The 15,307-nt window shown below is 38.6% G+C and overlaps 1 protein-coding gene across 2 annotated transcripts in view; it reads right to left on the minus strand.

The window, feature by feature from the left end:
* Positions 1-1,100: 1,100 nt before the first annotated feature.
* pik3cg (phosphatidylinositol-4,5-bisphosphate 3-kinase, catalytic subunit gamma) overlaps positions 1,101-15,307 on the minus strand; it is a 32,169-nt gene continuing 17,962 nt past the window's right edge. For both annotated transcript variants that reach the window (XM_038281938.1, XM_038281939.1), the window contains exons 12-24: positions 15,152-15,250; positions 14,937-15,072; positions 11,874-11,939; positions 11,457-11,600; positions 11,129-11,210; positions 10,811-10,914; positions 10,588-10,734; positions 10,417-10,507; positions 5,484-5,614; positions 2,016-2,127; positions 1,780-1,937; positions 1,603-1,684; positions 1,101-1,502 (exon numbers count right to left, since the gene is read on the minus strand). In XM_038281938.1, the coding sequence (XP_038137866.1) occupies positions 1,303-1,502; positions 1,603-1,684; positions 1,780-1,937; positions 2,016-2,127; positions 5,484-5,614; positions 10,417-10,507; positions 10,588-10,734; positions 10,811-10,914; positions 11,129-11,210; positions 11,457-11,600; positions 11,874-11,939; positions 14,937-15,072; positions 15,152-15,250 (1,552 nt within the window). In that variant the 3' untranslated portion in view covers positions 1,101-1,302. The remainder of the gene's footprint in view (positions 1,503-1,602; positions 1,685-1,779; positions 1,938-2,015; positions 2,128-5,483; positions 5,615-10,416; positions 10,508-10,587; positions 10,735-10,810; positions 10,915-11,128; positions 11,211-11,456; positions 11,601-11,873; positions 11,940-14,936; positions 15,073-15,151; positions 15,251-15,307) is intronic.

The following is a 15,307-nucleotide window of genomic DNA, read 5'->3' on the forward strand; positions in this document are numbered from 1 at the left end:
CCTGCGATGGACTGGCGACCTGTCCAGGGTGGACCTCGCCTGTCGCCCATTGACTGCTGGAGATAAGAACCAGCATCCCTCTCGACCCCACTCGGGACAAGCGTGTCAGATAATGGATGGAAGGATGTTCAACTAGTCGTGGATCCCTTTAAGGGGAACTAAAAACTGCTCTGGGTCACATGGAGCACTGATACACTCAAAGCAACTGATATTATTCCCCTAATATAAACATTTAATTGATCTCCAATGAAGTTAATACTTGGATCAGAACTTACTCAGTATTGCTTTAGGATTTCAGCAATACAAATATGTTTATTTATTATTTACTATATATTATTTATTATGTTGTTTTTATGTATTTTTATATGTCTTATTGTACTGCTGCCCCTTGGCCAGGTCTCCCTCGAAAAAGAGATTTTATCTCAAGGGGCTTCCTGGTAAAATAAAGGTAAAATAAAAAATAAAATAATTAAAAATAAGTTAAAACTTTGTTTATCGTTGGCTTAATTTATTCTCTTTGCACCTCGTTTTGATTTTGCTTTGGTTTTAGGTTTTAACCACGATAAGCAATCAAATAATGACCTTTTTTTGTCTCATATCATGATGGTTCCTTCTCTTGCTTTGGTTTGAATTAGTGTTGCACCGATGCCATTTTTTTTACCGACACCCAATACCTGGCTGTGCAGTATTGGCCGATACCGATACCATCTGTTTGAAATTGATGTGTGTGTATATATATATATGAAGAACTGCATACTGCTTGGATGTCAAATAATTCCCAAATAATACAAAGTGAATCCAGTAGAACTTTTTATTGCCTAACTAGAACGGGTCACAATAGTTGAATAAACTTTCTGCTTTCAATATGGTATTTGTTGGTACTCGCCGATACTGATACCCCCATTTTAGTGCTGGATCGGGACCCCGTCCAATACTGGATCGTTATCGGTGCAACATTAGTTTAGATGTTGAATTTGTGAATTAAACCAGTGTTTCCCACTGCTCATAATGGAAAATAATGGAAATGGGACAGAGGCGAACTGAGAGCCAGAAAGCTTACATCTGAACAGTTTACAAAAGAAAAAATCTATTCCACCTGATTCTGTGCTTAACATTGCTTTAATATCGGATAAATCTGATATTCACAAATAAAAGGAATGTTTAGTTTGAACTTGGTCTTTAAAATGTGATAAACAGTCACTGCTGCTTTTTAATGGAAAACTAAAAAGTAGAGCTTTTATTGGAAGAAAAAAATAATAATCCAGAACAAATGGGGTGTAGCAGCAGCAGCAGCGGCGGCGGCTACGTGGACCGTTTCTCCACTCCCTGTTTGATCCCCAGGACCAGATGGACAAACCAGTTGATCTGAACCATCCAGCCTTTCTCCCTGCAGATCTCGATCTGGTCCAGCAGGTGGCGCTGCGCCTCGTCCTCGCTGCGGCCCACGGTCAGCGCCTCGCGGATGTACTCGATGTCCTCCTTGCTGGTCAGCTGCGGCATGCCTGAGTTTTAATTGTTCGGTTTCAGATTGACCAAAACAAACGGCTGCATTGACTGAGAACATTTGCAATCAGAAAAGAAAAAAAAGCGTAGAAGTCGTACCGGTCATCAGCATCATTGAAAACAGGATGATGAGGAGGTTGGTGTGATGCCGAAGAGCGAGGTAAGCTTTCACGCACACGTCCTACAACAAAGCAGAAAAATTAAACAAGGCTTTTCTGTTTCTGCTCCAATCGACATGTTTTACTCAAAGAAGAAGAAAAAATAAACATCCTGCACCTGAAACTTGAGGAAATGGGGGCTGCTCTTCTTCCCCGATGTTCCCATGACATACAGGAAGTCCGGCGTGAGCACGAAGGGAACCCACTCTTTGCTGATTCCCATGAAACTCTTGTAATTCCCCAGGATGTGACCAAAGTCGATGTGGAACAGATTCCCTGCAGAAATGAAGAAGGCTCGTTAGCATCTCCTTTCAGCTGGGGTTACTTTTTCATCTTTTTTTTTCTGAAGATTACCGGATTCTGTGATCATAATGTTGTCATTGTGACGATCGCCGATGCCAAGGACATAGGTGGCCACGCAGTAGCCGCCACAGGAGTACAGGAACCTCTCCACTGCCTGCTGGAACTGCACAGACAAACAGAGAGACCATAAACATCTTTCTGAAAGATTACCGCTTCCTGCTGGTCGATTATTTGGTAGTTTTTGTTTTATTTGTTATTAAATAAAGGCCAGTCATCACTCAGTAGCTCAGTAAAGAATATATATAATATAGAATATATATATATATATATATCTCCGAACGTACGGCTTTAGAATCAACCAGGAGCAGTACCATACAAACATGTGGAACAGGTTAAATCTGATATATTTGACAATTTCATAGCATTTCAAATGCTATGATATTCAAATTTAATGAATTTTAATGCCAATTAATTTAATTAAAAAAAAAAAAATAATTTAATGACTTTTAATGATTTTTAATGACCCGCGGAAACCCTGTTTATAAACAAAGATGACAGTCAGTAAAAATATGTGTAAAAGTTGGAGCGAATGAACATCAATAATGTAAATAATTTAAGAATTTTGTTTGTTCCTTGATCAATATCATCAGATATTCGTCTGTCAGAAAAAAGTTCTTAATAACAGAAAGTTAAAACTTTGCAACAAGTAGAAATCACAAATTTATGATATAAGTGTATTTATGAGTATAACGCTGCCTTCATGCGCTACCGGAAATATAATTGCACATGAGCACTTACTCATGTAGTTTCCAGTGTTGCGGAGACGAGGTAAACATTGACCTTTCAACATGGTGGAGAGCAGAGAAACGATTCTGTGTGGTGAATACTGCATCGCTTGTAGCCTAAATAATGCTGTGACGCATGTTTAAAATAGAAAATACCGCCATTTAAAGTTGTACCGTTTTAAAAATTAGCGTTATCATTTTATTTTATCAAATGCTTGCTAGCAGTAAAACGATGCATTTGATGCATCCTCTTCTTCCTGGAGCAGATGAATTAGGAAGCCAATTATTGTGTTGCTAAAGTAGCAGGTCAGGATAATACAATGTATAAATACTATTCCAAAATATAAAAGTAGGACTTACAAATAGACAAGGTCAATTGGTATTTGTTAATCAGTGTTTGTACTACAGAGTAATAACCTCCTGACTTATATTAATAAACATGTGATCTCACATGTGTTGCACAGAGCTGGCCTCACCGTTATTTCTAAAGCCTCCTGTTTGTTCACAGCTCAAGGAACGCCTTGATTACGCGCCTTCATCACATGCGCTTACCTGATTGGTCCACTGTTAAATCTGGCTCCTAACTCCAGTTTGAAAAATGTCAGTTTCCCAGCAGACAGTGTGACAGAAACAACTGTTGCATATTCCATTGAGTTAAATAGAAACAAGGTCCATCCAAAGGATGTTTAATCCCTCCTGCTGTCAGTCTTTTACGCTACTCTCACGGATCATTAAGGAAAATAGAAAACACCCAAAAAACAAACAAACTGCATTCTGTGTTCCTGTCGAGCTCAAGCCGGAAGCCGGTGACATCACAGATCAAACATTCTTTGTATGTTCTACGATTACTGAAAACATAAAATTAAGTTAAATAAAGATTCCCAAAAAATCAGATAAAACTTAAAAAAATTTCTATAGCGAAACCAACAAAGGAAATTCTGTTCCTGCTTCGGCCTCTATGCGAGATTGTCCTCATCTGACCTGTAAGTCCATTCTGTGTTTGTTTGTGGTGTTTTTTATGTTATTGTAGGACTTAAATTGTTTATAGGTTCTTATGTTTTTTTTCTTTTGTTTATTGACAGCTCTTGCTGTGAGTTAATTTATGTTGGAACCCTTCTTCCTTGGAGGAAAAAAATTGACATTTATTAGGGGAAGCATTTTATTTTTATTTTATTTTATTTTTTTCCTACTTGCTTTGATTCTGTTTTATTTTCCCATATTTTAATCATGTAAAGCACTTTGCATTGTCTTTGTACTGAATTGTGCTATACAAATAAATTTGCCTTGCCTTATGTTTATTTTTTTATGGCTATATATATATATATATAATATTTTTTCTTCATAAATACAAGAACTGGAATTGTTTGTTGTTGGTCTAATTTGTGAAAAAAATTATTGTTCATTTTTTATAAGGGTCTACACAAAAGTATATGTTGCTTTTGTGACTGCTTTAAAAATATATATTTATCCTACTTATCAGGAGGGATACCTGACTGGCACCCCTACAATAGTGAAAAACACCCACTTAAAAAACTAAAATAATTAATCTTGTAAAACCATCACAATATATCCATGAGTCGCCAACAAGGGTTAAATCCAAACTTTATTTACATTAGTGGCTTTCATCTACAAACATCTGTTTTATCTTACCCTATAAATATGAAGATGAATAATAATGATAATTTTCAATCATTTCAGATAAAAACCTAACAGGACTATTTAATGTTAGCATTTCTATATGAAAAAAGCAGAAAACCATACAAGTGTTATCACTGCTGTCATCTGCATTGATGATCGATGACGTGAAAAATGTCTTTGGATCAGAGCTGCATCTAAACAACGTTTATAAAGCAATAGCTTCTGCACATAATAAGCAAATCATAGAAACTTTTATCCTTTGACTTTAACAAGTGTTTTCCTTCCGGATCGCTTTCACTGAATCAGTGGCCAATCAGCATCACCTATGCCTCCAGCTCACTTTGATCAATCAAGTTACAGTGACCCGTTGCATCACAGGTAAAGTAAATGAAAAACTAGCACAGTTAATATGAGAGAATGTTACTCCTAACGCTGCTGCCAGCAGATGGCACCACGTCTATTTACGCCAGCTCATCGTGCAAAGAGCTGTAATTCTATTTAGGCTCAAAAATCTAAACCCCATCTTGGTGTAAATAACCTGACTTTATCAGGATCAAATGGATTCTAGATGTTTTTTGTTGAGGAATATGACATGACTGCACACCTTTAAGCTTTTTTTTTTTACTTGATTTTTGAAATAAAGAGCAAAACGGGTTTTAAAGAAGCAGTCACACGCTGAGTTTGCAGCTGTACCACATGCGTGTGTTTGTGTGTGCGTTGATGTGGCAGGATGAACCCGCAGCCTCGCTTCCTTCCTGTCAGTAACTGAGCTGCTTCCTGCAGCAGGAAATAAGCAACAATTTGAATCCATAAAGCTTCTGAAGGGCAAAGCTGGGATTATAACGGTTTTGTTAGTCATTTTCATAATTGAGTAAAGCTACATTTGAAATATTTATGAAATAGAAATGTTTTTGTAAACTTCGGTTCCTGAGCAGCTTTTAAACATTCATCTAACTTATTTCAAACTATTATTAAAGCGAAGGGAGGAGACAGGATTTCCTCATTTGTACCAATAAATGTGTTTCATTCCATTCTATTTGCTCAGCGCTGCCCCCTGCTGGTCATGTGTGTAAAAGCATACAGTTTTCGGAATCACCTTTTCTTCGCTGACGCACTTGTCCCGCAGCCACTGATGGAGGATTTCGTCTTTAAATGCACCGGTGCTTCCGACGACGCTCTGCTGGATTTTAGCGATGGTGGTGGCGTCCTTCACGATCTCAATCATTCCTACATGGATGAGGAGGTTAGGAAACATGGTGAGAGACGAGCCCGAGAGTCAGGGAACAGGGGAAAAGATGTCGCTCCCTTACAGTTTACTTCTGTTTTTCAATAGTTCCTGTTAAACTTTAATGCATTCAGTTAATCAGAATCAGGAAAAGATGGCCTCAAAAATATTATTTCTTCTCATAAAAAAAAAAATTCAACAAAAATATCTCAAAAGCACTTTGGATTACAAATGAAGTTCTGGATTCTTTAGAAAACAAACGGTCTCTAGTTTTTGCCTCTCTATTAAACTGAAACATAATAAAGTTAATTTTGTTTAAATATACATTGTTCCTTAATTTGAGCAGGTAAGAAGATTTGCAAATGGAAATAGATTATGTATTTCTAAAATTAGAAAAAGAAACACCATTATCCTCTTTGAAGTGTATAATAATAACCTGGTGCCGACCCCACCAACTTCAACAACCTCCGTCCTATCTCCAATTTACCCTTCATTTCCAAAATTCTTGTAAAAACAGTTTCCTCCCAGCTGCAATCTCACCTATCTGCCAACAGCCTGTAGGAAGAATTTCAATCTGGTTTCCGGTCACTCCATAGCACTGAAAGAGCACTCATCAAAATCACCAATGACGTCCTCATGGCATCTGATTCTGGACTACTCACCTTCCTCATCCTCCTCCACCTGAGTGCAGCCTTCGACACCATCTGTCACACCACCCTCCTCAGTAGGCTTACTTCAATTGGCATCACTAGCACTCCGTTAGACTGGTTTATTTCCTATTTTTCTGACCGCACTCAGTTCATTAAACTGAAGACCCTCAAATCCACCCCCTCCCCCGTCACCTCAGGTGTGCCCCAGGGCTCTGTCCTGGGGCCCCTGCTCTTCATCATCTACCTCCTTCCCCTTGGCAATATCTTCCGCAAATTCAACATCCACTTCCATTGCTATGCCGATGACACCCAGCTCTACCTCACCACGCAGCCATCGTCCTCTCTTCCGCCCGCCTCCCTCACAAATTGCATCTGTGAATTAAAAGCCTGGTTCACCAACAACTTCCTTCAATTAAACAGTAGTAAAACCGAGGTTCTCCTCATTGGCACCAAATCAACTCTTTCCAAAACCGACAGTTTCCAAGTTACTATTGATAGCTCCTCCATCTCCCCCTCCCCCCAGGTTAAGAGTCTGGGTGTTGTCATCCTCGATACACACTATCTTTCCAATCCCATATAAATAACTAGGGATGCACGATATTGGGATTTTGGCCGATATCCGATATGCCGATATTTTAAAACTCATGTAGCCGATAACCGATATCGATACCGATGTTAAAGCTGGACAAAAATAAGTAGTCATTGAAAATAGCAGTTTTGTTATCCTTTTCTGACACTTTGAAAAATAACATACTCAAATATATTTTCATATGCTGATATCAAATTGATTTTTCAAAACGCGGTATCGATCTATTTTACTTTCAAAATCTCGTGAAATTTCATCGTTCTGTTAGAAACTCTCGTGATATTTTGCAAATTCTTGTGAGATTTTGTTAGTAAAATAGATCGATACCGTGTCAATATATCAACATATAAAAATATGGCAAAATTTCATGAATTTTCGGGGGATTTCGTAGCATAACGATGACATATAGCAATATTTCATTAGTAAAAGAGATTGATATGGTGTTTTTAAATGGCAATATATCAGCATATGAAGATATTGTGATATTTTAATGTATCAATATTTTTTCCCTCGTCTTTAGAAGTTTTTAGGTCTGTTAAAAAGAAGTTTTTGAGGAAGAAGAAGAAGTAGTATTTATTTATTTTTTTTAGACTTTAGAAACTCAGAAGCTGATCAAATATCGGGTTAAATATCGGTGGGGTGGCCGATGTCCGATATTCAGTTTTAAGGCCGATACCGATAGGGGGCCGATTATATCGTTCATCCCTATAAATAACATTACCCGGTCTGCCTATTTCCACTTAAGAAACATCAACCCCCTCCGTCCCTCCCTTACCCCACACACTACTGCACAGCCTTGTCACCTCCCGACTAGATTACTGCAACTCCCTTCTCTTTGGACTTCCTCAGAAATCACTCCACAAACTACAACTGGTCCAGAACTCAGCTGCTCGTATCATAACAAGAACTCCCTCTATCCACCACGTCACTCCGGTCCTCCGACAGCTCCACTGGATCCCCGTACAGTTCCGCATTCACTATAAAATGATCATGGTGACTTTCAAGGCACTTCACCACCTTGCGCCCCCATATCTGTCAGACCTCCTGCATGTTCCCACCCCCTCCCATGCTCTTAGATCCTCATCTGCTTTGCACCTGTCTGTCCCTTCCGCCCGTCTCACCACCATGGGGAGCAGAGCATTCAGCCGCTCTGCCCCCCGCCTCTGGAACTCTCTACCACCCCAACTTAGAAACACGGACTCAATTCTCCATTTTAAAATGCAACTCAAAACCAGTGACGTGCGGTGAGGTTCATAGCTGGTGAGGCACTGACGTCATCAGAATCAGATTTGCAAATAGATGCATAGATTGACAGCAGTTTACAGGTTATGTTTCACTTCTGCATCCTTACACATACAAACTGTAGCTCACAAAACACACATTTCCTTAAAAAACAAAACAAAATAAATGTTATTACTGTCTTACCTTTACTTATAAATGAATAGAAGTCCTCCTTATCTTCCTTCAGTTTTAAAAGTCTCTCTGTCTCAATGGAGATCACTGCCAGGGAAGAAAGCCTTCCTTGATCCGTCCTGTTCCTGCCTTATGTTTTCAGTCTCTTGAGCACCCCCTGCCATGAGGCAAGAGAACTGCCTGCCTCACCTCGAACTTGTTCTCTGCCGTTTATAATCGCTCATTACACGAAACACGTTACACAAACACAGTTGGTGACAAAAAGCTCTGTACATTATATACATAAGCCAAATTATTAGAAATAAGTTCACATATTACATTTGTTTAAACTATTTTATTGACGCCGTACAGCAACATGCTCTCTCCGCTTTGCAGCCAGCGCAGAGCCAGGGGTTGCGCAATCCAAGGTGAGGCAGAGCTCGCTGCTGCCTCACCGGCATCGCTTCCAAGCATTTGAATGGGAAAATAAGAAAATTCAGCGATTTTGAACAAATAAAAATCGAAATTGGTGAAGCTACATGAAAAATGAATATTTTTTAGTACAAACCACCGGATGAATATAACAATTTAAATTACTTTATGATTATATATTTTCTTTCTTTCCATGATGGCTGGTGAGGCACTGCCTCACCTGCCTCCCCTGACCGCACGTCACTGCTCAAAACCCATCTGTTCAAGATTGCTTATTCTCTTTAAATATCAATTTCACTGTCACAGCCTCTGTAGTTTTTAAATGTTATTTTTATTTTTTCTGACACTGTTTTTATGCTTTTGTACGGTGACCTTGAGTGTCCAGAAAGGCGCCTTTTTAAATAAAATGTATTATTATTATTAATAAAAAATCCTCTTGTTTTAAGGCCAGACATACTTTATTTTTGGCAGATTATCTGATTTTCCTGCTCCAATCAAGGACAAATACACTGATTTTCACATCAGCTGTTGTAGTAAATTAAATGTGTTATAAAGAGGAGCTGTTTGGAGAAGCCAGTCACTAATATAGATGGGGGGGGGGACAATTAATGTTTGAATGCTGCAATACAGAAACATCAATGAGAGCTCTATGGCAAGAATATACTTAGAGGAAGGAAATTATACAGTCAAAATAGAAATATATAAATATTAAGGCAATGAATGCAGAGAACAGACGCACAAAAACACCAGATCCAGCCACTTCCTGTTGCACATTGATTTCTCTCGTAACCTTTTCTTTGAATTGCCACAGTTTCAGTTTTGCAGATATTATTTTATTTTTTGGTCGATTCAAAGCTAACTGACTTTTAACAGACACACTTCTGCAAAAAGGATGCAGACAGGAAAGGTGGCAGCCATTGATCAAAAGGAGTATTCCAAAGGAGGTCTAAAGCTTATTCTCGGTTTGAAGCGAAAAGGTAGAGCAGAAAATCTGATAGATGCTCTAACAGGACATTAAAAGTCTAATTAATTAATTCCTCATTTGATGGAAGCTTTGGCCTCTAAAGCTGCATGACGGGTAGTTTGCTCAATTTAAGGAGATATACTTGAATCTAAACTATGTTCCTGAGCTATGGAGTTCATTTTGATCCATTATTGTTGAAAATAAAGACAAAAAACATGTTTTTTAAATGGAAATCTTGGGACAAAAAAGAAAAAAGACAGACGGATAAAAAAAAAGAGGGTTTTGAGAGTAATTTTGTTTTCAGATTCAGTTTTTTTATTTTATATATATTATATATAAAATAAAAAATATATAATATATATATTATATATATATATTAATATGTTATATATATTAATATATTATATATATTAATATATATATTAATATATATATTATTTTATACATGTATATATATATATATATATATATATATATATATATATATATATATATATATATATATATACACACCATTTATATTTTTCAGACTAAGTTTTACAAATGAGGAATACATTTTCCTCTATTATTTTTCAAAAGCAAAGAATGTTTGAAAATTAAGAAAATTAAAGAAAAATGGGAAATATTAGAAATATTAATAGAAAAAGAGCAAAGTTACACTACAATCGATTTTGATTCAAATGTTTTTCATTTACATTTGCAACAATAATGGAACAAAATTCTCTCCATAATGAACATCTGGTGTAGAACTAGATCAACGTGCAGCAGAGCGTGACGCACCTATCCTGTTCCCGGTGGAGATGCAGCCGTACGGTAGGAGGCACAGGTCCAGAGACTCCGTCTCCCAGATGGACTCCATGATGAGCAGAATCTGAGGATGAGAGGAGACGTCTGCAGGGGATGTGCTGTACCTTTGGCGCTGCTGACCCGTCTGTAGGGCTGCTGACTCACCTGCAGGATGAGCATGTCCTGTCGGAGGTCGTCTCCGTCCTTGAAGAGGATCCCTATGGGGTCTTTGGACAGCGTGGTGGTGTCGGCCCTCTTGAACTGCAGCCACAGCGGCTTCTTCTTAGACGCCATCACTTTGCACTGCTCGATCTGCGCACAGAAGCGGACAGGTTGGTTCCCGGGGGTTGGTTATGAAGCGTCGGGTTCCGGCGTGTTCAGGCCTCACCAGCAGACCTCCGGCTCTCAGGCCCGGATCGTAAGGGACTCGGAAGCCTTCCGGCAGACCAGACGACTGTAGCGTCTCCAGTTTCTGACGCAGCTGAAACACAACTGACAACCACAGCACAACGTCCAGCTTTACAGAATGTTTTATCACCTTTTAGAGCTTTCATCCTTTCCATTAAGAAACACGAACATGTTTGTAACTTAGTTTTAGTTTAAATAATACTTAAGCTTACAGTAATGGGTAAATATTTTGCAAGGAATCAAATCTTTCTTTTAATTTGCGGGTTAAAGAGCACCCTTGATCTGAGGCGTCCCTCACCTTGTGTTGTGACGTCATATTTGTCGGCAGACATGGCCTTCATCTCCCGCGTGACTTTCTGAAGTGCCTCAGTCATTTCCACCTGGAGGGAATCCAGTTTGTTAAAAAACGAGACCTTTCAAATATCTTTTTTCTCTAAAAACAGTTGAACGAAAGCCTCCAGAGTGTGAAAGTTCAGTCTGTAAATGGATTATAAATATAGAAATATAGCAAAAACTAAACCAGTCCAGTTTATTTCACCTCTCACTGAGCGAAGGGTGTGTGAAGCCCAATGAAGGAGATGATTAAAGAGGACTGTATTATGCTTAGTTCGATGAGCTGCCATTACCTGCTTCCTGAAATCCTGAAGCATGTTCTCCCCACAGCCTCTGAGGTAGGCCTCCAGCAGTACAGCGTACCTCTGCTGGTAGTGCATGGACTGGGCGATCTCGCTCCGCAGGAACCAGAACAGAAAGTGGCCGATACGCTTACTCTATGAAGAGGTATAAGAAGTTAAATAAGTTTATCTGAGGACAAATGTCAGTTCTACAACCAGAATACATTTTCAGTTCTCTATAGCTAATAAATGAAACTATAACCAAAGAACATCCTTCCTGATGACTGGTGGCTCATTTAGATGCAACTTTAAAAGCAAACATCTGCTAATATATTCTTTCTATAGAAAAGAGTGTTTCCTTTTCTATTCTTCATCAGAATTTCCTATATTTCTAGTAACACAGAAGCACTGTTTTTATTTTTATCTCACCCTTAAGGCCCTCTTCAGCAGGAAGCGGACCAGAGCACTGTCATGGTAGGGCTCAAACTTGACCGCCTGCAAGAAGAAGACGTGCACACCTATTCACTATTATATATTCAACAATCACCAGAAGAAGCTACATCTAAACAGCTCCTGAATTCAAAAACTTGGTGCCAACAGGGATTAAGATGCAAAAAAATATATATATTGAGGTTTTAGCCAACAAATAAATTGCTATTCCCTAAAAGGCAAATTAAAATGATTGAATTATTAGGTTGAAAAGTTGCTAAACTGCAGAAAGTTCTGTTTGCAGATGACATGTGAGTATTTCATTGTGATAACACTAAATTGTTTTATTAACACAAATGCATAGACACATTTATTTATACATATATATAGCAAAAAACTTTCTATAGAATTGCAAACAGTCCATGAACACTCATTATAGTGCAACTCGAACTAAATATACTAAATGAATTAATAACAATACATATAAAGTCTTATAATGGACATAATGTGTGGACATAATATCCAACAGTATTATTTTGATTTTGCACTACTGAATAGGAAGTAGATAAAGCTAATATCCATCTAGACCTCCAGTTTTCCTAAATTTAAGGCTAATATAAAGGTTTCCCACAGTGTAGACTGACAGGAAGAGATGGAAAGTTTAGAGAACAACCATTAGAGGGTCTGTGTTAAAACTAATCCGGAGACTGAGTGAGTTATGGAACTTTATAAAGCAACGCCAGAATATTTATGTTATTTAAAGCAGATTGAGATTAGAGGGTTTAGTGAGATTGAGCAACACTTGAGTCGTAGCAAATGAAGGAAGTGAAAACACTGAGGCTGTTGTGCTCACCGTAGGAAAGAAAAAAACAAAACTAATGGTTTAAAAGGTCAAATATTAGGGGAGGGGGGAGGGCATAGGAAAGAATCTGACAGCATTCAACATTAGATCAGATAGAATTATGCAAATACTACCTACTGAGTCAGTCTAACACCTGAATCTAACAGCCTGTCCTTTGGATAGTCTTAATAGTTTAATAGAAATGTCTCTAGGTATTTCATTATTTCAAATGTAAATCATGCAGAGATGAAAAGCGTGCGGAGAGGTCCGATTTTCCTATCTTAACAAAGGACACTGTGTCTCCCTCAGATGATTATTCTGGCTCATGCAAATCTGACCACAGAGTTAACTTTAGAAAACATTTTAGAAGAAAGCAACAAGCATCCGTTTCCACACATTTGGAATTCTAAAAAAAAGTGTGTAAGTTTATATAATACTTTACTTGTTTGATGTTTACAGAAAAAGCTACAAGCGGATTACAATTGATGCCTCCTACAAAAAAGTTCTTTATTGTTAATAGTTATGGTTTAATTTTGGCATCACGTTATGCTAACCTACTGTAGCTGCACAGATTAAGATTCCCTCACCTCAGTATGCTGGACGCTCGAAAAAGAGTCAATGAATTTGGCCAACAACTCCCTAAATGCTTTGATAACCTGTAGGTTTGTGCATGTAAATGTCTATTAAATGAATTGAAAATGGGGACGAGCGCGTAGTATGGCCTTACATAAACATATCTCCAGAATGATTGACAATTAGGAGGACCACTTATTTAGATGATCCACCTGGAAAAAGAACATCCTCCACTATACCTTTGAGAAACACCACATGACGATTGAAAAAAATAAATGTAAAAAAATTGTACGAAAGAGCAGCTCTCGAGATAAAACTAGAGTTCAGAGTAAACAGACATGGCAGACGAAGCAGAGGCCATGCTGATTGTGTGTCGGGTTGGAATAGTAAGAAAAGTTGTATAATTCAGACTCTAGTTGTATAATTTAGACTCTAAATTATACAACGAAAGAAAACTCTAAATTTTAGAGTTTTCTTTCGTTGTCTCTAAGGAAGACAATGCATCATGTTAAATTGTTCAGATTTTGGATCGGAGCCGTCTCCACATTCCTCCAAACAGACTGGATCACTGGGAACACACCATACACGGCCCTTCCACTGATTGGGGCTTATCTTGTCGTGGAAAGCTTCCTTTAAAGTCTTAGGGAAATCATATGTAAATGTCAAATCATTCTGGCTTAAACATGTATTTAATGTACTCTTCATTAGACGATGTTGTTCCAAAATGTATAAAATTTCTTTTTTTTTTAAATGTTCGTGTCTAAAATTCTGTAATTTTTTTTTTTTGTTATCTTCTGCAGGCCAGTTAGTTATACATCAGCTTGTACACCTAAATTTGGTCAATCATATATCAACAGTCATCTGTCAATCCAATTTTTTTGGTCATAGCATCTTGACTCAACTGTCACTGCTAATATACGCAAAGGCCCAGTGTTCACGGGGATGGACGTCTGTGTCTTCAGCAGGCGTAGAGCTAACAGAACTGGCAGCGTTGCGAGGCAAGGGCTCAAACATGGACGGCTGTAAGCCTTCTACACCAAACCAAGCTTCTGCCGCCCTAGAGTTAGAAATAAAAAATATCTGACGGAGGAGACTCATCCACGACCTCCGACACTAAACTCTCCTCCTCTTCCATGTTTCCACCGTCCATAGCGTTCCTTGACAGTGTTGTTTCTAAGTCACCAATTTAGTGCTACTTGGTACCAATGGAATTTCCCATTGGAAACCTACTAGAACTAAGTTGCTAACTAGTTAGCAAGATGCTTCCGACATATTGGCTACAATCAAACTTGCTTGCAAACCTTCTGCCACCACAATACCGCCCGCTTGATAAACGACCAATCACATTTACTTTATTCACTCGTGTAAAGTCGAGCACCACTCGGGAGAATTCTGGAGAAACGGTTGGAACGGCCGTTTCCCTACGACTTTAAAGAAACACAGCCTGCCCTAAGATTGCAGAACGCTGCGAGGTTCACACCTTTGATCTCGATCCTCGAATTACAACATAATCAGAGTCAAGTGCCAGAAATTCCTTAAAATTCGGAGGCAAGACGTTAAACTCTGTGACAGTGACATATTTAAGTGTTCCTGGCAGTTCAGAGATCAACATAGAACTGATGAAGACGATAAAATAAAATATGACCCACCTGGACCAGCTGGAGAAGATATCTGAGGACGTCATCGTCCTCCAGCGTCTCCAGCTTGCGGACCGCCATAGAACGAACCTGGGCGTCAGAGTAGTGGCAGTCTAGCAACTGCATTGCCAAACCTACGTCCAGACCACTGAGGAGCAACAGTACACCAGCAGTTCTCACAGGGGCCATTGTAATAATGGTGTAATAACAGTGAGGCGCCAGTTTACCTGGTGTCCCATGCATGGCTGCGGTCCAACAGGCGGTGAGTTGCAAGGACATCTTCCTGTTTCCCCCATTTGACCGACCCCAGCAGTTTCGGATAAGCTCTAAAAAGAATAATTATTAAATAAGAAAAAAAAAGGTAGAAAATATTTTGGTGGATC

The sequence above is a fragment of the Cyprinodon tularosa genome, unplaced genomic scaffold (genome assembly GCF_016077235.1).
Source record: "Cyprinodon tularosa strain WSP-4 unplaced genomic scaffold, ASM1607723v1 ctg177, whole genome shotgun sequence".
Classification (NCBI taxonomy): Eukaryota; Metazoa; Chordata; class Actinopteri; order Cyprinodontiformes; family Cyprinodontidae; genus Cyprinodon; species Cyprinodon tularosa.